General features: G+C 43.5%; 1 protein-coding gene across 5 annotated transcripts in view; it reads right to left on the reverse strand.

Annotated features, from left to right (window-relative positions):
* GYG1 (glycogenin 1) overlaps positions 1-18692 on the reverse strand; it is a 55858-nt gene extending 37166 nt beyond the window's left edge. For 3 of the 5 annotated variants that reach the window (XM_089669527.1, XM_089669526.1, XM_089669528.1), the window contains exon 1: positions 18473-18692. In XM_089669527.1, the coding sequence (XP_089525653.1) occupies positions 18473-18677 (205 nt within the window). In that variant the 5' untranslated portion in view covers positions 18678-18692. Of the gene's footprint in view, positions 1-2515; positions 2651-18472 lie in introns of all 5 variants that reach the window. The other 2 variants (XM_089669529.1, XM_089669530.1) reach the window with 2 other exon arrangements.
* Positions 18693-24710: the final 6018 nt, after the last annotated feature.

Consider the following 24710-nt stretch of genomic DNA (forward strand, 5'->3'; position numbering starts at 1 on the left):
TCAACAAGCTTATTGCAACCCTGTTGACTGACATTTGATGGTTCTGTGACCACACCCCAATATCTTGGCAATTTCAAGAATGCTGCATTCCTCTGAAAGACTTTACAATTTGACTTTTCAGAAACAGTTAAATCTTTGGGACCATTTTGCCTGAGAAGAAAAAAAAAAGGCTGCCTAATTATGCACTCCTTGATATAGGGTGTTTCTCCTTAGGCCACACCCTCCCTCATTACACAAATACACATCACCCATTCTGCTTAAATCCAATAAGGATTCAGGTTTATACAGCTTGGAGTTGGACAATATGCATAAAAATGATGATTTGGTCAAAATACTCACTCGTCTAATTGTGCACAGTGTAACTTCAGTTTGCCCTCAGATTTTATTTTCAAAGCTTATTTAAGCAGATTGGTTTCTATGCAAAGCTGCACTAGATTTTGTACTCTTTGGTGTTAGTAAATAACCCCACACAAGTCATGGCTACTACAAACCTTCCTTGCTTAGATACACCATCCTCCAGTTTGTGTAAAACTAGCTGCCATAAATGTCAAAAGGACATGCTGGAACAGACCTAAGAAAGCTAAATGGCAATCTTTGTACGAAGACAGCTGTAGTTATCCTGCATAAGTCAGAATGAAAGGATGTCATTACAGCATGTTTTAGGCTAATCTTTTGCCATGACCCACTAAAATACCATTCTGTAAATAGTTCATCCAGCAGAATTACAAAGCCTCCCTAGATATCACCATGACCTACATCTGCATTCCGTAACAGAGGTACCAAACATTCCTAAAGGAGATAAGAGGCACTGAATAAAGGTTATCTACAATATTGTCTGCTGCTGGAGCCAATACTAAATAAGGCACTGTTAGTACCACACCAGACTCAGGGATGTGGATAAGGGGGTACCACCAGTCCTTCTGTATGGGGCCTAGGGAGCAGGGTGAATAAGATGTGGGCAGGGAGTGTGATCAGCACACTGGCTTTCAGCTGCTGCAGAGAGACATACAGAGAATAGGTTCCCAGTAACTGCCCCTCCAGCACCATATGTTTCCCTGTTGCCCAGGAACCCCTGTGCTGCTGGCTTCCCTTCTCTCCTTCCCACTGGCAGCAAGGACACAATATGATCCTTCAGGATGGAGAGTGGGGGGGGGGGGGGGGGGGGAAGGGTCTGATAAATGTAAAGTTTACCAGCCCCTTTCCCAAATGAAAGGTGAGTGATTGGCATCACTGTTCATAACTAAAGTAAAAAAAAAAAATTTTTTTTGGGGGGGGGGCAGGTTTGCTGTATGGGGACCTGCGGTTTCTAACAGCAGCCCTGACCAGACTACTATTATGGACAAATTTTTCAAGGCTTACAAAGGCTCAAAAGCAGTATGTATTCCCTCACTCCCCTCCTATTCAACAGTTTACATTCCATTTTCCTGCCCAGCTCTATGGCAGATTACAGGTGATATTTTTGCAGAGATTAATACTGCTACAAGTCACCAACTATTTGCTAAATTCGGTTATGTGCAGCTACAGATCAGTGAAGCAGAGTCATTTTGTCACAACTAGAATTAGGAGCCATGGACTATTCTGCTTTGGAGCAGAAAAGCTAATGAAACTTTGATTGTCAAGCAAACATAAAATGTCAATAGACCCAATATGAAACTAATGATTTTTAATTGACAAATTACTGGTGGGGTGGGATAACAGCTGTGAGGAAATTCCCCTTGCATCAGCCTATAGAACCTTTGGCTAGTCCTACATATTACACAACATACACCTGCCAGAAAATGTCAGACTTTAGTCCTTCCTCTGACTTTACATTCTGTTTCTACCGTAAAAGAATGTCGAGTGAAAAAGGAAAATAGGCACCCGGTTGGAAACAAATAGGCTGGTTTCTAGCCAGGTACCCTTTTCATCTTCCTGCATTTTTTTCTGTTTACTTTTATCACCTTAGGTTACAAGATATGGGCACCTTACTCCTATCATTTATGGGGGCCATAAGTACAAGTGTTGCCCCCATAAATGACAAAGCTTTATAGTGGTCAAGAAATGTAATATTTTGTACTGGATCTTTGTGACTTCACTAGTAAGGATAATCACCATTTGTTGATCTTTCTGTATCATCTTCGTCTCTGCACTTGCAGTTATTAAAATTATATCCAACCACCTGCATCACTAGTGAAGCAGATTAAGAAATCCTGTCCTGTCACAGGTCACAAATTGTTCAGAACTTTATTTTTTGGTATTTTGACTAGCATAACAAACCTTTTCTGCCTGAAGCTAAATGCCAGGAGGTGGAAGAGAAGCTGGCTTTCAACAGTTGCAGGAGGAAAATTGAGAGGATCGCTTCCTGTATATGCTGCCCCTGAACTCACTTTGGTCCAAGTGGGACACAAAAATGTGACGGAGGCTGCATGGGCCCCTGGATCATGTGGTAGGGTCACCATTGGGACCCCGGACCCTACATCAGTGTTTTGTTTTTGGGGGTGGGGGTTGAGGTAAAAAAAATCCAAGCTAGACTTACCAGTAACTTGTTTTCTAGTAGTCTCAGGACAGCACATGAGAACAGCTCCTCCTCACAGGAAACCCACCCAGAAGGACTTCAAAATACAGGCCTCTCCCCACAGTCCTCTGTTATCAAAGAGTACCTCCGGCCCATCTGAAAAAACAAGCACAATAGCATAAACAATATCTGGGCAGGCAATTATTGCTGTCCTGAAAGACTACTAGAACACAAGTTACCAGTAAGTCTAACTTGGATTTTCTCAAAACGTCTTTCAGGACAGCACATGAGGATAAATGACCCCTTAGGGCAGGATCACAGCTTGCAAGATCTTCCTACCATAGGCCTGCTCTCTCACTGATAACAAATCCAGCCTGTAATGGCGTACAAAGGTGGACATGCTTGAACATGTCACTGCCTTACAAATTTGTTCCAGGGTGGCACCAGCCTTCCCTGCCCATGTGGCTGCTAGAGCTCTAGTGGAATGAGAATTAATGCCCTGTGGTGGAACAAGATCAGAAAGTCAAGCAGATTTGATTGCCATTTTCAGCCATCTGGCAATTGATGCTTTGTCCCTTTTTTGTCCCAGAAAAAAAAAAAAAAAAAAAAAAAAAAAAAAAACCCCACACACTTATTCAGAACTCCTGAAATCCTTAGTTCCTTCTACATGTAAAAGATGCTCACATCTAGAAAAAGAAATTTTACAATGGTGATAAACCAATGCTACCTTTGGGAGGAAAGATAATTAGAAAGGGTTCTGCCTGATAACACCAATTCTATGTGCAGTGGTAACCGCAATTAATAGAACTGTCTTCAGCATGATATCCTTCAAGGTCACCGAATCCAAAGGCTCAAAAAGGAAGATTTGGTTAGAGCTTGCAGGACTAGAAAAAGATCCCATTTAGGGAAAACTTTTGCTTTAACTGGTCTGGATCAAGACAAGGCCTTGAAGAATCTAATAACTAAGGTATCCGAGGAGAGGGATCCTCCAGGGACCTTGAATTGGTTAAGCACCAAGAATTATATATCTTCCAGACTTTTCTGTAAAATCACTTTTGTGATCCCCTACAACTTGCTAGGAGTTTACTCTAAGTTTTGGAAAACTATTCTTAGCAGTTGACCTTCAGAAAACCACACCGTGAGGCGTAGATTTTCCACTAAAAAAAGAAAAAAACAGGATGCTGTAGTAGCAGATCCTTCCCGATTGGAAGCAGCTGATATGGTTTGTTTGATAACCAGAGGAGAGTTGCCAACCATGAGCTTTTCAGCCAGAAAGGAGACTTGAAAATGACCTGAACTCTTGGCAGCTTCAAATTAGTTGGAGGGGTGGGCGGGTAGCACTGTTGGAAATACCACTTTTGAGTGAGCGCATCAATCTACTGCTGCATCTTCCTTGTTCAGGGAAAAGGACTGACTGGCTTTGGTATTGAAGATTCCCAAACAGATTTACGGCTGACCCCATTCCTGATCTAAGCTGAGGAAAACTTCCTGGTTTAGGCACCATTTGCCCTCCTTCAGCTGTCTGCTCAGGAAGCCTGCTACCGGGTTCAGTGAGCCTTTGAGATGGACTGCTGACAAGGATGACAATGACTTCTGCCCAAGTCACAATTTCTTCTGCTAGACTTTGAAGACTCCTGCTTCTTGTGCCGCCTTGTTTACACAGGATACTGCAGTAGCGTCGTCCATGCAGGCCTACATATGCCGACCCTAGAGCTCCTGAGAGAAAAAAAAAACCCACAAGAGCCAAAGCAATCGCCTTTAATTCCCTCCAGTTTGACCTCTACTGCCTCAGCCACTGCCTCTGAGCTGACCTCCCCCAGGTGCGCCCCACAGCCCCAGGAGCTGGCATCTGTGGTGAGGATCCTTTCCACTGGAAAAGACTAGGCTAGACCTTTGGAGAGAACCTCCTGCCTCCACCAAAGGGATCTCTTCACCCTGAAAGAAACCCTCACCTTGTCCAGTGAGGCCAAATCCCCATTCTAAACCGTCAAGATGAATAGTTGAAGGGACCTGAAGTGTAATTTTTCCCCACTGGACCACCGGGATGGAGGCTGTCAACAGGCCCAGAGCTGACATCAGAAACCTGAGTGACACCTGGTGGTTGCCTTGGAGAGTCAAAGCTGTATTTTCTGTGTTTTTTCCTTGGGGGGGAAAAAAAACAAGGGAGCTACAGCTTCCACCATCACCTTGGTGTAGATGCAGGGAGACTGAGCCTGAAAGGCAGCGCCCTGAATTGCAGGTGCTAAACCTAGTGTTCTCACCGCAAAGCTAGCCTCAAGACTTTGGGAGCTCCTTGACTGGGATGTACAGATAGGCATTCCTTAAATCGATTGATGGAACAAAGCCATCTCGAAACAGCAGGTTTCAGACTGAATCCATTCAGAACTGCTTGTATTACACTGCTTTGCTCAAGGGTTTCAAGATAAGGATCAAAGCCACTGACTGACCTTAAAACACACACAACACACCGTGCAGGCAAAGCCCAAACCTCCACATCACTATTGCACTGACCCCACACCAAGGATCCAGAGCACATGGTCCTCATCTACCAGGGAGAAAAGACACCACAGTGCCCTGCAAAGAAAAGCAGCATAATACAGTCCGCCCATAGGAAGTCCTCTCCTACATGGGCTTTGCCGGTGCCTTCACCTGTCCATGGAGCTGCAGTCGGCTCCTGACTCCATAGCAGAGCCTGCAGTGGTCCACGTGGCTGTGTCTCCTGGTCCTAGAAAGCTGCTGTATAGGCCCAGGACCGGAAATAGACACTGGCTGGGTCCTGCCTCCTCCCCCTGTGTCCATCTAGAACCAACACCGCATGCACCACTGGAAGTGGCCTCAAGGGCATGCTCAGATGCTAAACACCAAAAATATAGCCACCATTGTCCACACAGGGACATCAGGGCTATAGGCTACCCGGCAGTATTGGCACTGAAAGGGGAGAGGTTTCAAGAACATCCCCCCCCCCCCAAAAAACAAAAAACAAAAAAAAAACAACCCTGGGACTCTGCCTGGAGGACCCCTGCTGCAAAAAGGTAAGAGGAATGGTGGGAACTGTTCTCTCCAGGGTTGAATGAGGGGTCTGTTTTTTTTCTGTGTGTTCCTACCTGGCTGGAGGAAATAATAACTGAGGACTGTGGGGAGAGGCCTCCAATTTAATGTCTGTGGGTGTGTGTTTCCTGCAAGAGAAGGAGCTGCGTTTTCATGTGCTGTCCTGAAAGAAGTTTTGAGAAATAGGTTTTAGGGTTTTACTGCCCAAAACTGCAAACAACTCCCTACTGTCCTCTATAAGGCTGCTTTAGCATTGATGCTTAACATACCGTTTTGAACACAAACTCCTGCATTCAATTTGTGGTGAAAGGCCACAGGTTGAGCATCCTTGCCCTAAATCTTCTGAGCAAGAGGTCCCATGCTGTGTCCATATTTGTAGCTACACCCATGCAGTATACTACAGCTGTTAAGAAAAGTATGTTACTCCATTTTGAAAACAGTCAGCTAAGCTATGCTGCACTGAACACAAGAGTAGAGTCCTCGAAAACTAATGTGGAAACATTGTTGACCATTAAGAACAAACTGGCGATGACATGAAAACTAAAAATAGGCAAGCTGGAAGCAACATCAATATTAGTTCAACAGCTGGGAAAACAGGAACACCAGTCATGTCAATAAGTACCCTTTACTTCTGGCTATTCTTATTTACGCAAAGTATACAGAGTGATATGAAGGGCACTTTTTTGAAAAGTCATTCCCTTGCCACCTGGCAGGCCTTCCTCACTCAATTTCTACTTCGCACTGTCAGGTTTCCCAAGAGGATGGAAGACAGTGCTTTATAGGAGACTGCTCAAGTCTTCGCCCCATACTCAATCTGCATGCACAAGAAATAATGTCAAATATACACATGCATTTTGGAGTATATATTCTATAGCCTTGCAGTGTAGGCACCATTACTTCCTTCCAGTGTACAAGTTAAGCATGGGGGGGGGGGGGGGGGGGATTGGGAGATTTCTTGAAAAACATTGGTAATGTAGTGTTAAGCTGGCCATACACAGGATTACAATTTGGCTGTTTCAGCAGGAACAGGTCAAACTTTGGTCCATGTATGGGCACTGGTTGAACAGAAGTAAATGTACCAATCAACTTCTGTTCAACTGCTATCAGAATATTATTAACAGTGGAAGGAATCCCCCCATCCACCTTGAATGTGTGACAAGGAATAGGGTCAGTTTAATTCAACCTGCTGCCTGAGAAAAAAAAAAAAAAACACCTTAAATATATCGAAGCATTAAAAAAGCAGCCATAGACATTGAGTTTCTTTCCTGCAGCCACATGTTACGGAAAAGTTACATTATTCCCCTTAGATTGTGTTGAGGAAATCCAGCTAGTGGAGCCATTGCATTTTCACCAGAGGGAGCGGGGGTTCATCCATGCTGAGAGAACAGTTTTTGCTAGCAGCTATAGCCACTGGCAATAATCAAATGAAAACTGATAGGCTGACTGTACCCAAGAGGTACAAATCAGCTTGCCAATAGATGGTTTGAACCATCTTTGGCCAACTTTAGATGGACTTGACTAAAATTAAAGATACTCATGCTGACCAGAAAATACAGCAACAGTTGGTCTGTTAAGTTGAACTGTAATAAAGCTTAGGAACAGGCAAGTTTAATGCAGAAGAGGCCCACTATGCATTTTCTGCATTAAAGTTTTTTTTTTTACTTGCCTATCCACATTGTTTGGCATCTGCCAAGATTAACTCCTGCATATGCATGGGAGTGACAAACGTGGCCCAGCTAATGAGACATGAAAATTTACCTGGAGGAAGACCAGCCAAACAGGTCAGCAGCCAGTGAAGGAGCTCTGGGACACTGTAGTGCTGAGCAAGTGCCCAAATGCAACAATGATCCAATAGTTTGAATACTTTGACCCACTGATCTGCAACATTCCTGGAAATCAGCTCTGCCTTTACCTATCAACATGCTTGATCATCAGTAATACAATGGAGGCTGCCAGGCAACTAGCATGATTGGAAAGCGGTCTGTAATGGCAGCTTTAAGGTATGCTCTTGAATGTTTAAGTAAAAACTGCACTGAAGTGGGCTAGACTATTCCTGAATACAGCCAAACATTTGACAATCCCTATTAGAAAGAGGATCTCGGACTTCTACAAAATCCCACGTGTCGACGCAATGAGATCTCAACATGCAACTTTGGACTACTCCCATCAGTGGGGTCTGTAAAAAACTGTAGCCGAATTTAAAAAAAAAAAAAAAAAAAAAAAAAAAACAGCCACTTACCTGTCCCTCGGTTCTGCGTTGTGTCCCCCGCAGCCCGTTTCACTGGCCGTCCTGTATTCCAAGAGACCGGCATCTTCAGTGTGGGCACCCGGCTGTGATAGCTTGCAGCTTCACAGCCGGGCACCCACTGCACATGCACGAGTAGCACTGCGCTTCATGAATGGTCCTGTAGTCTTCAGGGACCTGTCATGTGTCCCAAAAGACTACATGAGGGAGCACACCTTCCATTTCCATCGCCTAGGCGATCGGACCAGAAGTGGGAGCAGGTACCTGTCAAATTTGCTTACCCGCTCCCCTCCACCCCCCCCCCCCCCCAAAGGTGCCTTGATGGGGAGCGGGTGGACGAACAGTCCTTAAAGCGGAACTTCCCCTTTTGGCTGGAGCTCCGCTTTAATTGCACCCATCTCATTACAGGTATTGAACTCTTTCCCACTGACATCAGTAGGGGCATAATCCATAGCTGTGTACCTAGACAAACTGAGCTAGAGCTTTGTTCCTGTTCTGAGCCAAAGTTATCCAATACAAACAGTCCCTGAGTTACAAACATCGGACTTGTATACAACTTACACAGAACAAAAAGGCAAAGCGATATCATGCTGGTCCTGAAAACCACGTGGCAACCATGTCACTGCTCAACGCATGCTGCCACCTATTGTCTGGCAGACCTGTCAGCAACCCATCACATCACTGCATGGTTAGATAACCCTTCCCTATGCTGTCCAAAACTTATTTTTGGCTGGAATTACCCTTGACAAATTTACCTGTTCCAACTTGCATACAAATTCTACTTAAAGTGGAACTTCTCTCTCAATTAACAATGACTTTTAAATCCTTATGCTGCTAGCATTGATAGGAAAGTATATCATTTACTTGTTTTAAATTTTACATTTCTTCAGTTACTTACTGGTTTTCCCAACTAGGGAATCACTGGACCTTCCTCAAGATGCCCATTGCCAGAAAGGCCAGGGGGTGTTTTTCAAAATTATTTCTCAGCAAAATAAAGCATGGAGACATGGATGGCCAAGTTTGCTTTGAATATAAACAATGAATTAAATAGCATTTTTGCTTTGTGGTGCTCAGATGCAGTGCATTTCCACTTTAACAGCAAACCTAAAGAACTTAAATTTGTAACTCGGGGAACTGCCTGTAGTCAAAAGCTAGAACTATCCACTAACTCAGGGGTCTCAAAAACTATGGCCCTCCAGGTGTTGAGGAACTGCAAGTCCCATGAAGCCTTGCAAGACTGACAGCCACAAGCAAGACTCCCAGAGGCATGATGGGACTTGTAGTACTTAAACAGCTGGAGGACCATAGTTTGGAGACCCCTGCACTGATAACCTTTGATTACTAATCCCCAAAAACAAACCCTTCCAGCTGAAAGGTTATACTGAGTCCACACCCACTCATACAGCACATGAGAACCTCCAGACCCCTGGCAAAAGGCCTTTTACAAATTTTAGGATGTCAAAGTGCTCTAATTTCCAAGACACTATTTAAATGGTAAAGCAAAGAGGGAAATTACAGAAATACATTTTTTTTTGACACTCTCAAGTTAATACCATTATTTCAGTACATTTGTAGCAGTCAAACCGGAATCTGTTACAAATGTGGGAATACAATTTCTAGATATTGGCATATGACATTTACTGCATGCCATAGCTTGGTTTCAAGAACAGGCATGCAAGTGTTAAAATTCCTGCTGAGAAGACAATAGCAGAGCCTGTACCACCTGACCAGAAGCAATCCCCTGTATGAATCACACTCAAGGACACTTGGTGTCTTCTAGCCAAGCATGCATCTAAAACATGCACTTGGATTATACTCAGGTTATCCCCTTGTCAGTAACAGCCCCTCAATGAGGCCCTGCTACAAGTCTCACAACTGAATGACATCCCATCCCAATGCCTTTGCCAGGATAGGAATGCTACTCAAGTCTTTCCAAGTAGAACACCAGTATTCATAACTGCCAAGGACATCTTACTATAAAAATGAATATCAACAAGGGTATACCTCTGTCATTACAATATTTATTTATGTAGAGTTCACTGGATAAAGTGTCAAGCTTTAACACTTTGGTGGCAAGTGGATGATACATTTTAGGCAATCAATACAATTCGTGCAAGTTGCTGCTGACAACCATACATACATTCAGATCAGTAGAGGATTATTCTCTGTAGATTACTGTAATGTGCTTTAACAGGCATATGCATGTACCATTTTCATTAAAGCAGAGTTCGACCCAAAAGGGGAAGTTCCGCTTTAATGCCTTGTCCCCCACTCCCCATTAAGGATTGGCACCTGTGGGGGGTGGGGGAGCAGGTACCTGAATTTGCCAGGTACCCGCTTCCACTTCCGCAGCGATCGCCTAGGCGATCGGAAACAGACGTTCTCCTCCCTCCCTCATAGTCTTCTGGAACACGTGACAGGTCCCAGAAGACTACGGGGCCATTCACAAAGCACAGTACTACTCGCACATGCGCAGTGGGCACTCGGCTGTGAAGCCGCACGCTGTCATAGCCAGGTGCCCACACTAAAGATGCCTGTGCCAGGGAGAGAAGATGGCCCGTGAAACCAGCAGTGGTGAGGAGACTGCTGGACCAAGGGACAGGTAAGTGGCTGTATTTTAAAAGTAAGCAGCTACAGTTTTTGTAGCTTCTAACTTTTTTCAGCTGAAACTGCTTTAAGGCTCATTCATGTCAAGTTTTGATTACTAATGCATCTACTAAAGCAACCAATATACTGCTTGAATTTCAGCTCATTCCTGATGACTCCAGCCAAATTTTGCTTAGTGGGTGGTTCTGTTGGCACCCTCAAACCTGATATCTGTTAAGTGAAAAGTCATCAGATACAGCCAGTTTTCAAGTATTCTGGCAGCTGTATGAATAGCCTAGTAGGTATAGCACACAAGGAGGAATCAAATTTTATGTTCAGCCTGAATACTACATGACCAGCTAAAAGCCCAATATTTAATCCAAAAGTGCTGCTTGTGCTATCATGGCAGAAATCCAAAGTCTTCCTCCTCAGCCCCATATCCTACAGTTGCAATCTAGCGCTTTGTAGGTTAATACCAGCACTGGACCTCACAGCAGCTGTGCTATAGCTTCCATGAATGAAAAGCAATGAACAGAGGCTGGGTGAAAAATGAAAGGTCTGCCTCCATTTATAGATTCATTTTCATTTATGGAAGCTATAGTACAGCAATGAATAGAGGGGCAGGACCCAATTTAAGAACACCATAATTTTTCCAGTAAAAAGCAGACCTTTATTCTTCATCCAAATAGCATTTTTTAACAAGGATACAATTAGGGCTGAACGTCAGAAAACTGCCACAGTTAAATTACATATACAAGACTTTACCTGTCAGACTCCTTTCCATCCAGCCCTGCCAGACAGCAAAAGGATGGTGGTTGTTTTAGAATATACAGGTGAAACTCAAAAAATTTGAATATCGTGAAAAAGTTCATTTATTTCAGTAATGCAACTTAAAAAGGTGAAACTAATATGAGATAGACTCATTACATGCAAAGCAAGATAGTTCAAGCCGTGATTTGTCATAATTGTGAGGATTATGGCTTACAGCTCAAGAAAACCCCAAATCCACAATATCAGAAAATTAGAATATTGTGAAAAGGTGCAATATTCTAGGCTCAAAGGGTCCCACTCTAATCAGCTAATTAAGCCACAACACCTACAAAGGGTTCTGGAGCCTTTAAATGGTCTCAGTCTGGTTCAGTAGGAATCACAATCATGGGAAAGACTGCTGACCTGACAGCTGTGCAGAAAACCATCATTAACACCCTCCATAAGGAGGGAAAGCCTCAAAAGGTAATTGCAAAAGAAGTTGGATGTTTCCAAAGTGCTGTATCAATGCACACTAATAGAAAGTTATGTGGAAGGGAAAAGTGTGGAAGAAAAAAGGTGCACAAGCAGCAAGGATGACTGCAGCCTGGAGAGGATTGTCAGGAAAAGGCCATTCAAAAAAATGTTGGGGACTTTCACAAGGAGTGGACTGAGGCTGGAGTCAGTGCATCAAGAGCCACCACACAGACGGATCCTGGAAATGGGCTTCAAATGTCGTATTCCTCGTCAAGCCGCTCCTGAACAACAAACGTCAGAAGCGTCTTACCTGGGCTAAAGAAAAACAGACCTGGTCTGTTGCTCAGTGGTCCAAATTCCTCTTTTCTGATGAGAGCAACTTTTGCATCTCATTTGGAAACCAAGGACCCAGAGTATGGAGGAAGAATGGAGAGGCACACTGCAAGATGCTTGAAGTCCAGTGTGAAGTTTCCACAGTCTGTGTTGATTTAGGGAGCCAAGTCATCTCCTGGTGTTGGTCCACTATGCTTCATTAAGTCCAGGGACAATGCAGCCGTCTACCAGGAGATTTTAGAGCACTTAATGCTTCCTTCCACAGACGAGCTTTATGGGGATGCTGACTTCATTTTCCAGCAGGACCTGGCACCTTCCCACACTGCCAAAAGCACCAAAACCTGGTTCAATGACAGTGGGATTATTGTGCTTCATTGGCCAGTAAACTTACCTGACCCCCACAGAGAATCTATGGGGCATTGCCAAGAGAAATATGAGGGACATGAGACCGAACAATGACCGGTCTTCCATAACACCTCAGCAGTGCCACAGACTGATAGCTTCCATGCCACGCCACATTGAGGCAGTAATTGCTGCAAAAGGGGCCCAAACCAAGTACTGAGAACATATGCATGCTTATACTTTTCAGAGGTCCGATACTGTATATGTACAATCCTTGTTTTATTGATTGCATGTATTATAATTTTCTGAGATTGTGGATTTGGGGTTTTCATGAGCTGTAAGCCATAATCACCACAATTATAACAAATCACAGATTGAACTATCTTGCTTTGCATGTAATGAGTCCCATTAGTTTCACCTTTTAAGTTGCATTACTGAAATTGAAATGAACTTTTGCACGATATTCTAATTTTTTGAGTTTCACCTGTACTTCAAAATCCCATCACTTAAAATACTTCGCCAAGACATTTGTATAAAAGCCTCTTCCGATATGAGCTCTATCCTGCTCCTAAATACCTTTTATATACATGGCATGTGTCCTGCTAGACAGGAATCTCAATGTTATGGTTGTTCAGTCCAGTATTGCATATAGGTTTGAGATTTATCTATTGTCAAGTTTTGTGTAGAAACTGGGATATGGTTCAGCAGCTCATGCAAAAACTTTACACATACCATGAGGCAGTTATATTTCCAGCACTGACCGTCTCTGCATGTAAGAATTATGGATCTCGCGTGTCATGCCAATTGTATCTAGATGGCATGCTGGGGGTCAAAGTGCTGGTCTAGTATAATCTGAAGGTCTCCATCCCAAGCAGGCCAAAACAATCCACTAGTGTGAACACAGGAAGAAGTTTACACGTTCTCCATAATTTCCATTGTCATGTGATTTCATGCGACTGATGATCTGAAATTTCACTAGTGTGAACCAGACCTGAAGGAGCAGAATTCCGCTCTTTCCACCTGCAAGCATGTTCCTCATCAGCCTTGTCATGTGCCTATATGACCTATTCACCCTTAGAGCTATCCAAGTGCTGATGTAGAGTGATTACAGGATGGTCAAATAGTCTAAATTAATGTATTTGCACTAGATGCATTCAAGAATACTTTACATTTGAAAAAATATTAATTGAAATATGCCTCAAAAGCCACAAAGGATACAAAATCCACTGTGGGCCAAATGCCTTTCCAAACCCAGATATTACCTGGTGTTGCACATAGCCTGTGCAGAGCAAAGCTGTTGGAAGGACCCAGGAGGCTCTCCCACTACAGGCCATCTGCAGAAACTAGACCAGTCACCCTGCACAAGGAGATCAAAGCAGTGTGACTGGTCTTTACTACCGGAATCTCCTGCACAGAAGCAAGGTTAATACTGGACTACTGCGTAGATCTGAATACACGAGCACACCAAGCTTCAAGAACACACCATTCTTGTCATTTGATAATGTGCTTATCCTATGGTCCAGCAATAACCACTTGCCCTCCAGAGGCTTCACCTTACTTCCTGACCAGGACATTTTTTGTGATATGGCACTGCGTTACTTTAACTGACATTTGCGCAGTTATGCAACTGCTGCACCCAAATGCAGTTTGTCCTCCCCCAAGAAATAGAGCTCTTTCGGTGGTTTTTACTTTTTTTGTGCAAAAAGAAAAAAAAAAAAAATTGACTTTTTGCTATTAACTGGTTCCCTACCGCACTATAGCTGAAAGACTGCTACAGTGCAGTTATCTAGTCCTGGGAGGATGTCCATGGATGTCCTCCCAGAACACACCCCCAGTGTTGTGCACCCGGTGATGGCTGTGTCCTAAGGACACAGCTGATCACGTGATACAGTAAACAGCCAGTCACAGTGGCCTTTTACCACATGATCAGCCGATCACCCAATAAATAGTTGCCGGTTATAGGGTGCACTTTCCTCATGCTGTCACAGCGTGAGGAAAGTACTGCCGATAACTGGCACTTGTCAAACATTATCAGTACTGATCAGTGCCCTCCACCTGTGCCCACCCATACAGCCTCATCAACACACATCAGTGACGGAGAAAAATTACCCGTTTGCAAAATTTTATAAAAGAAAAAGAAAATTATTTTTTTTCCTCTTTGTTTATAGCTCAAAAAATAACACCCAGCGCCACTTAAATACCACCAAAAGAAAGCTCTATTTGTGTGAAAAGAAAAAATGCTAAAACTTCATATGGGTACAGTGTTGCATGACAGCGCAATTGTCATTCTAAGTGCGACAGCGCTGAAAGCTGAAAATTGGCCTGGGCAAGAAGGGGGTACAAGTGCCCAGTAGGCAAGTGGTTAAACATGTCCAGTTAAAAAAAATAACTAAATTAAGGCCAAACTATTCTGCTACATGTCCTTGCTAAAAAAAAAAATATAAAAAAAAATCCCAATACGTGTAATTGGTTTACGTGAAGGTTATATCATAAAATGGCAGTTTAGATTTACTAAAACAATTGCATTCCCATGTTGTGTACTGTGGGAGACCAGATTTAGTCAATGTAGGGTCCTCCACTGCTTGCTTCAATTGCAGTTCAAGAAATTACCATAGTAGCGAAATCTAGTGATTCCACTACCATGCTGCTCAATGTTCTTTCTAGAGGCCCTGATATGAGGCAGCCAAGCCCTACATCTACCAATATAGCCACCTCCATAAGGAGACTGTACAAGACATGACAGGTCTGATGAGGGCAAGATCAGCTGCAGAGAGAAAACAGGCAATACAGTCAACCAATCCATCTGCCTACCTTTTAGAGCAAAACGTCTAGAGTTTAGCTCCTCAAGGTGTGAGCAAACATCTTAGAGTACCTACCAGTTTGCTTTCTCACGAGACAATTCTGACATTTGTTATCCATGTAAAATTCAGCAATTATTTTGCTGGAAAAAAGTTACAATGCTGCTGCCACCCTCTTGTCTTTTTTTATTTTAAGCAGGAGGCCATGAAGAATAAAATGGTGGGTGCTGCAGTTTGTTACAATATTTGTGCAGCAGTTTTTCAAAAGATGTACCAAAATGAATTTTAGTACACAAGCACAACATCCATTTTTATAAAACATAGGATTATGTTACCAACCAACAGTAAACAGATACCAAACACGCCTTGCTGTAAAATTGTACACACCCATGGAAATCCAGAAAACTGTATATTAACCCCTTTGTGCCTAAGGGCAAAATAAATCTAATTTTTACGTGTTCGTAAAACCATACATATCACCCCAACTACTTTGTGCATCCAGGTGGAGTATACCTCTTTCAGGACAAATTGGGCTCTCATTTGGTGGTAAAAAAAGGTAAATTTATATCTCCTGATTTTTTTTTTCAATATATCAAAACTTAAATTTAGCTGTACATTTCTTGCTACTACCATAACCTACCAAACTCAAAATAAAGTCTCCTGCCCCTGACAATCGCAACAATACCACGTGTATGTCAGTTCTCTGTACCCATAGTACGACCCAGAATCAATAGTGCGCATTTTGCTTTTTTTTTATCCTACCTAAAAGACACTGATTACAATTTAAAAATGTAAAACCAAGAGAAAAAAAAAAAAAATACTGACCCTGACCCAAACACTAACTTGTCACTGACCAAGATCAAATCTTAATCTAGGTTCCCCCCCCCTTCATTTTTAAAAAAAAAAAAAAAAAAAAAAAAAAAAAAAAAAACACTTTTCTCTCTGGAAAGGACAGATATAACGCATCTCTCCTCCATTCAGAGGATAGACACAAGGGTGGCCTTCAGTGACTGATCACTGATAGCCAGAGGCTATAACAGCAATCAGGTGACCCGGATTTGGGAGTTCTAGGCAAGCTGGAATATGTTTGGTTTTGGGTTTAATACCGCTTCAATGCACTCTGCATTACGCTAAAAACACCTTCCAATGCTCATTCAACACCACTCCCCTCCGTCATGATCCATTGCTGTCCCTGTTTTCAGCACTACTGTTCTCTCTTCCTGGTATCAAAGAGACACTGTCGGTCAAATCCTGTGACGAGGAAGCACATGTTGTGCGTACCTATAGATACACAGCCCAGCTCAGGAATGGGCCTGCACAGGTGCCCCCTCAGCTCTTGGCTTGCTGAGGGGCACTCAGAGGAAGGAGGAGTGAAGTGCACCAACAAGGGAATGCAGAAGAGAAGGGACGATTTTTGCATCAACACTGCACACAGCAGATAAGCAACATTTCATTTTAAAGCGGAGTCCTGGACTCCCGCCAAAAAGATTGCAAATACTGTAGCTTCTGACTTAATATCAGGGCACTTACCTGTCCAAGGATCCTGCAGTGTCCTCACCCCAAGCCGATTCTTCGCCTTGGAGCTGCGCTTTGTGAATAGGCCACAGTCCTCTGGGACCTGTAAAGTATCCCAGAGGGCTGCGGGAGGGGGCCGAACTGACTCAAAAAACAGGTACCTGCCCCCCCACACACAAAAAGGTGCCAAATGTGGCAGTGGAGGAGGGGGAGGAGGGGGAATGGTGTTAGAGGCAGCTAAGCGGAGCTTCCACTTTGATCAGAAATATTTGCACATCACTAACTTTTATAGCCTGGAAGGACAGACAAAAAGGCCTCCAGAAAGCCCTGTTAAGATCTACAGTTTACAGTAAAATACCATGATTAATAAGCAGTTGAATTTTTAGAACATTCAACACCCAAAGCGGATTTGACAATGCTCCCTTGCCTGTAGTCAATCATGAAAATGTCCAGAAAATAAATTGAAATAAAAATGGTAGCAGGTTCATGAAGAAATGCCTTCAAAGGCCAGTGAAGAATACCTATACATTGGTAGCCTCTGTCGATAGGTGATCAACCTCTCATCCCTAGGAACTGGCTGAGAAAGCGTGCATTTAAGCTGTGCCTCCTAAATACGTGACTTCACCTTACACCTAGCATACAATTCATGCTGATAGCCTGGAGTCATCTGTGCCTTCCTGCACATAATTCACAGATTCACCAGACACCATCTGATCTGATCCTCCTCTCCCCAACTAGTTCCAGCATCACAGGCCAGTCCCTCCTGACAGCACGCTCTGCACACTGCTCCACATTCTACTTTCATTTCTTCCATGCTGATCCATCAGCGTTGAGATCAAAGCACCGCTGCAGTAAGGGGTTAATAGGGAGAGAATGGGGGGAGGGGTGCAGTAAGGGGTTGACAAAGCATATGGAAATAGGGTGCACAAGGGGTTGAGAATGTATATGGAGACTGGGGAGTGCAAGTAAGGGGTTGACATATGTACACTGGGGGGAGTGCAGTAAAGAGTGATGTAAATGGAGATGGGGGAGGTGCACTAAGCATGAAGTGTATGCAGATGAGAAGGCACAGTAAGGGGGTCAATGTATGGAAATGAGGGGGAGCAGTAAGGGGTTGCTCTATGAACAGTGGGGTGAGTGCAGTAAATGAGGATGGAGAGGTGCAATAAGTGGTCAATGTATGGAGATTTGAGGGGTCCAGTAAAGGGTTAATGTATATAGAGATGGGGTGGTGCAATAACTGCTCAATGTATAGGGATGGGGGTATAGGAAGGGGTTAATGACATTAAGATGGTGGGGTTGATCTATGAACATGGGGGTGCAGTAAAGGGTTAATTATGTATGTGTAGATGGACAGGTGCAATAAATGGAGATGGGTGATCCTGTAAGGGGTTAATGATATCAAGATGGGGGGTGTAGTAAGGGGTTGATCTATGGACACTGAGGGTGCAGTAAAGGACTCATGGCGTTTACATAGATGGTCAATAAATGAAGGAAAGTCAGGGGTCAATGGGGAAGTGAAGAGATTGGGGGGTGTTAATGACTAAAGATGTGGAGAGCAGTAAGGGTTCAATGGTGTATAAAGAAGGGACAGTCCAGCAAGGGGTTAATCTATAAAGCCAGGTAACTGCAGCAAGGGGTTAATGTACAGAGGTGTGGGGGCAGTAACGGGTTAATATTGCTGCACAGTGGCGGGGATAGCACCCTCTGACCCCGGAGGGAAGGCAGCCATGCTCCGTGCAGAGTGACAGGCGTCAGCGGAAGAGCCGGAGCCCGGGGTGTACATACAGGTGACCCGCAGGGTGTAACAGTCAGGCCGCCCCCTCCATCCTGACATGCAGTAAGGTCATGTTCCGGGTCCCTATTTACAAGCCTCACGCCCCCCACCTGAACCTGTCGTGCCCGCCCATGGAAGTTCCACAGCAGCGGGAAGGAGGCGGCCACACACCTGCCATCTCTGCTCGGAGTGTCTGCACACGGCGATGTAGTGCGCGCTCCCGGACTCTCTCTCCTCCCTGGCCCGGCTGTACAGATGCTGGGGGTCACTCACTGGTAAGAACTGCCTCTTATAACGCAGGGACCATGTGACCATGCCCCGCCCACTAGGCCGGCCCCCAGAGGGCGGGCACATACTCCAATACAAACACATGGACAAGCTGTCTCCAGTGCTGGCAGTGCTGAGGAGAGGACTGAGCAGTGTGGGATCTGTGGAGGAACTGTATAGCACAGTGTTGGAGACCTAGTCCATAGTGTCATGGTAACAAATTCCCTGTCTGTTGGAATCTATGGCTGACTGTGGGATTCTAAAAGTCCAAGCATTTCAGTTTCTGTTCTTTGCAACCAAGGCACCAGTACACAGTCTGCCGTTTGATTTCCTGGAATCCTCTTCTCCCTGATGCTATAGGTGACTCTGCACAGAGCTAGGCATCACATCACAGGCATCGCTGGCAGTCTTCAGGTTGTTGGCTTGTGTAGCCTTCTTTGGCCCCTCCCGAGCAGGACATGACGCTAAATCTATATAAGTAAGAAAACCAGAACCTTCACTAAGTGGCAGAGTGGGTTTGATAAGAAAGTTGGCAGTGCCTCCACCCTGGACAGGGCCTTTGTGAACACTGGGGATTCCTTTCCTAGGAAATTACCAGTAATAATCTGCACAAAGTAATTGGCAGCAGAAGAACTACTTCAACCAGTGTTAATCATACGTATAAAGATGCACATCAGTATGTAATTAATAAAAGCTTTATATAAGAAGAGATTAGTCACAGTACATACATCCAATGTACAAACAGGTATTATCAGCAAAGGGCCCAACAAGAGTTCTGGTGGAACTGTGCACATATACCCAGGTATATTAACAGACATACCTCTAGAAGAATGTTGCAGCAAAGTCCAATTGCAGGGGCTCCTGGGAATATCCTTTAACCATTGTCCAACCAGCCTGGAATGCAGCTTCCCACACACAAAAGCTGTGATGTGTCACTGAAACTCAGAATCAGCCTATCTACACTTTAGTCCTTAGTGGTTTCTAAACTGCCATGCAACTGGACTTCTAACTATCAGAAGTGTTCTGATCTGGGCAAAAATACAGCAGCAGTAGCAGCCCATGTTTGTATAAGATCATGTGGTTCAGTTCTCTGTGTCTCTCTTCACTTCCACCTTATGGGGTCTCTGACCCAGATACACAGAGACAGGAAAAGAAGTATATAAATAATCTCTGTGAAAATTAACCCCTTCACGAGCAAGGTCAAAACAAACCTTAACGCCCAAGCCCAATTTTGCAACTTTGACATTTGTTGGTATAACTGTACATATCATCTCAACTACTTAGCATATCCAGGTGGATTATACCTTGATTTTTCAGTACAGATTGGGCTTTCATTTGGGGGGAAATGTTAGAAGAGATCTCCTGTTTTTTTTTTATTATCACATGAAAAAATAGTTAAAAAAACTTATTTTTTTAATTGCGCTGTATATTTTTATGCCATTACCATGTACCACCATCAAAAAACCCTATTCTACTCCTGACAATCACAGTGATACCAAATATACGTGTGTGTGTGTGATTTGTTCTTTGTGCCCATAGTACGCCAAGAAACAGTAGCAGTGGCGTCCCGAGGCAGGTGCGGGGGGTGTGGTCCGCACCCGGTGACACCAACTGCACGGAGTGACACCGGACCCGCTCCACAAAAAGGTAAGTTGTAAAGCAATTCGACGATCCCCGCAGGATGGATCCGATCCATCCAGCGGGGATCGTCGGCTTTCTTTACAACTTACCTTTTTTTGGAGCGGGTTTGGTGTCACCCCATTTAGGTTGCATGCCGACGATCCATTATGCTCAATCCGCAGATCCGATCCATTCTGCAGGGATTGTCGGAGGGGGTGTCACCAAGTGTTACCGCACCGAGTGCCACCTACCCTAGGGAAGCCTCTGAACAGTAGTATATATTTTGGGTTTTTTTCTGACACTCGCACTGACACTAAGTATAAAACCTTTTTTTTTCTTACCTAAAACACACTGACACTAACACTCCCATTAACTGACACTAAATGACATGGGCACTAACTGACACAAATGACACTGACAATTACACTGCCATTAACTGCCACACTGCCATTAACTGGCACTTACACTGACACCAACTGCTGTTAACTAATATTTACACTGTCCCTAACTGCCATTGACACTAACTGACACACTGGGGTTTATTTACTAAAGGTGAAGAGTGCAAAATCAGGCTCTCTTCTGCATAGAAACCAATCAGCTTCCAGGTTTTATTGGCAACGCTTAAGCTGAGGTTAGAAGCTGATTGGATTCTATGCAGAAGTGAGCATGATTTTGCACTCTCCAGCTTTAGTAAATAAACCCCACTGACACTAACTGCCACTGACAAACCTCACTAAGCTAAGTAAAGCATTGAATTTGTTAATCTTTCTTTTTTCTTCTTCAACAGACTTTTTTTTTGTACCAGGAAAATAGATACATTCTATCTTCTCTGCTAGCAGACAAGTGTGTTGTTTCTACTTTGTACAGAGCCAACACAAGGAAGAGCTTCAAAGTGAGTGACCACTGTGATAGCCAATCAGAGGCTATCACAGCAATCATGTGATCGGGATCTGGTTCCCCCAGTCCCAATTGTTAGTAAAGTCCTGTGGCTGTAAGTGACACCCCCGGGTCAGTACTGGGAGCACATGATTTCTTGTGTTCTCAGTACAAACACAAGAACACATACTGTATATGCGGCACCCATATGTGTTACACAGTAATGAAGGGGTTAAGCAACAGAGCCACTTACAGAAAGTCGAATGCTGCAGATCCCTATACAGGCATCACCAGCAACGTCTTTAGCTTGCTATGTTGATTTTTCAATAGGGACTTACACAGAGTGCAGCAATTAGAGGCATGATGGGACAGGATTGAAGGGGAGGGGTGATGTCCATTATTAGGACCTGAGGCTGTCTATGTTATATTTCCAGAGAGCAGAGCCAATAAGACATATTCTCAATACATTATTTGTAGGCAGGGACAGATTTACCAATAGCCTCAGTAGGCGGCAGAGCACTTCCTGACAACCATAGGGGAGCTTCTTCCATTGGTCATTGGGTGGCCTATCTGATAGACTTAATGGGCAAGCAACAGCCAACCAAATGAGCTCCTACAGCAGACTGGCAGCGATACTATTAATTATGAGTTAGTGGTTTAGTGTTGTCAGCCTACAAATGAAAGTGCTGTTAGTGGCAGAGTCCCCAGGTAAGAAAATGTACAATAGATTCACAAAAACAGAATTTGCTTAGGAAAACTGAATAAAATGAGACATGATGCCAGACATACTGAAAAATAGATTTTGGACCTACATACTCAGCAAATCCCTTGCTATTGCCACCCCTGTCCCTTTAACCCCTTTCCTCCTCCCCTGGTATCCCATTAAATAGTTCAGAACATCTGGGGGTGGGAAGAATCAGTGATCAAGTGACCACTGTCACAGTAGTACCACGATCAGAAGCCAGTCCGGGTAGCTATCAATATTTAAGCTTTGACAGTGAGCTCCCAGCAGTAAATAACAGCTGGCTGCGATGCATTTGTGCGATGTGTGGATGTTAAAGCCCACCCTTTTGCCACCATAATATGTGTTGGGCGATCGTAGAGGTTAAGAGGATATGAATGCTGAGAGGCTGGGTTTCTGATCGTGTGACTTCTATAATTGGCTGTTACAACAGTCACATGATTGGAAGCGCCAAATCGTAAATAATGATCAGGAGTTGCCCATGACAGCTATCACTATGTTGGGAGTATGCAGTTAGCTTGCCCCCAGGAAAGACTGGCATTCCCTATGGGTGCATATATGTGTTGGTTCAGGATTAAAGCCCAGCCACCGTATATATGCATACAGACAGAAGGAAAAAGTGAAACAATTCCTCTTCAAAGTTCACAGCAGAAGAATGGATATCTTACCAGTCAATCTCTCAGCAGCTAAACTCACAGTAGGCATTTCCTTATATTTTAGATGTTGAGGATGTAAGGATGATGTTAAAGCTTCTGATTGGAAATCACATAACCCTACTTTAAAAATGTTTTTTTTTTTGCTTACTTTCCTTTTTTTGTTTATATTTTTTTGGGTTTTTTTGAAGGCACTAGTGACAGGGCTCCAGCCACACAGATGCCCTCTGGGAAGGCAACATCACCATTGACTTCAGGGAGATCTCGTAACTAACCTGTGATGTCATGTGCCTCATTTTGCATATACGCCATACTAAATCACACACATTTGCTGGCAAAAAAACTTCTCACTGAGCTCTCACAAGATCCTGGGGGAAGGGCTTTATTTTTTTATTTCATCTGATCTATGTAATGTCATATGGTGAGAATAGGTGATACAGAGGCAGATAGAAAATAGCTAAAAATGAAGAAAAAGTCACATGTACATAGGTAGGTATGCTTGTTTATTCCCCCCCCCTCTTTACATATTACTTGCCATTTTATAGAGTGGGTGGGGAGGGGGGTCCTCTGTGAGATCTACATGCTTTATAAATAACCAGCAAATCACCAATGAAGCAGTATTTATATATACATGTTATGTATTTATTGGAAAAGCCACCTGGAGAGAATGGGTACAAAAGATGTTAAATGCCATTAGGATTTGGACACCAAACTGCTATATCCTAGTGGGATTTCTAGACACCAGGTACTGCAAACACAAAAAATACCATATACTCCAAACTTTATATAGGTTGGAGCATATTCTTGCAGGATTTCAAGTGCCCAGTTTTCCCAGATGGCAGCGGTGTGTAACAGTGCTGTCACCTGTGCTTCCAGGAGTTTCAGAAGTTGTTTTTTTTTCCTGGAAGGTCCACTTTGTCTTGTAGAAATAATATTGTTACAACATATTTATTAATGTTGATGCCGAATTCCATCTTTTGCTCAAAAACATAATAAATGCATCCATATAGTAAAAATCAAAAACATGCATCTGTTATTTTGTTGCATTGGAGCCTACAAAGCATTGCAGCTGTGATCCGTAGATCAATGATTTAAAGCTCTGGCTCCTGCAGGCTATTTCTCCAGCTCAGGTCCATGCTGAGGCAGCTACTATGCTGGAGGACATATCAATGGACTAAAAGTGTGGTGACGTCACAATACTTGTGCTCCATTGAGGACTACTGTCCCTCTTCCATTGTGTGGTCTCTTTATCCACATATTCCTGTGAATGAATGATGCAGCTGTTTGGATGGAATCAAGCAAGGCCAGGCCATGCTGATTGGCTGCAGCCACTAACTGAAGAGAATTTTCCAACATATTGTTTGATCAACTTCTGTTGAGCAGGACAGCCAAATTTTTTTTTTCTTCACAGGTTTACACTAAGGCTAGGTTCACACATATGCGGCTCTGAAAGCTGTGTGGCATTTTGAAATTTGCAGCCCGTGTGGGAACCACAAGTGCAGTGTGCTCCCCAGTGCAGGAGCAATTTCCAGTGCCTGCGGCATGCCATTAAGATTAATGGCACCCGCATGCATCCAGTGCATTTTTTCCGTGCAGGTGGTTACGGCTGCGGGAACAGGTGTGGACCCACAGTGGGAACTGCCCGCACAGACTGCCCGTACTTTTTTAACCTCAAAGTGTATGCAAACTCAAACAATATATTTCACTTATTTGCTACCTTTTGGTCTGTTAAATTTAGCATTAAAAATCATTTCATTAAATCAGCTCAACATGTGCATAAGGAAACAAAAAGTAGCTGTTCATCATGACTTGATAACTTCCTCTCTACCTCTGGTCTATTTTTGTTTTTTACTTTTTTTTTTATAGATATTTTATTAAATGTTAAATTTCAACATATTTCATACAGTAAAAATACATTGTCATATTACATTTCAATATAAAAATTTAAAAATTATGTTCCCCTATTTAAACCTTCCCCCAAAATACCTACCCCCCCATCTTTCCCCCTAACCCCCACCCCCATTTCTTTGCCCTTAGCTCCCTGTTCCTCAACCCTCCTGGGTGTCCTCAGGATTCCCTTCATCCTCTTCCTATCTTACTTTCTTCTTTTATTTATGCTCTCGTCTCCGTTTCCTCCAGTTCTCTCATTTCAGCATATTTATTTGATCTCTTAAACTCATCCCATTTTTC

This window comes from Staurois parvus, unplaced genomic scaffold (assembly GCF_062004578.1).
Source record: "Staurois parvus isolate SC_StPar_1 unplaced genomic scaffold, SC_StPar_1.0 ptg000078l, whole genome shotgun sequence".
Lineage (NCBI taxonomy): Eukaryota > Metazoa > Chordata > Amphibia > Anura > Ranidae > Staurois > Staurois parvus.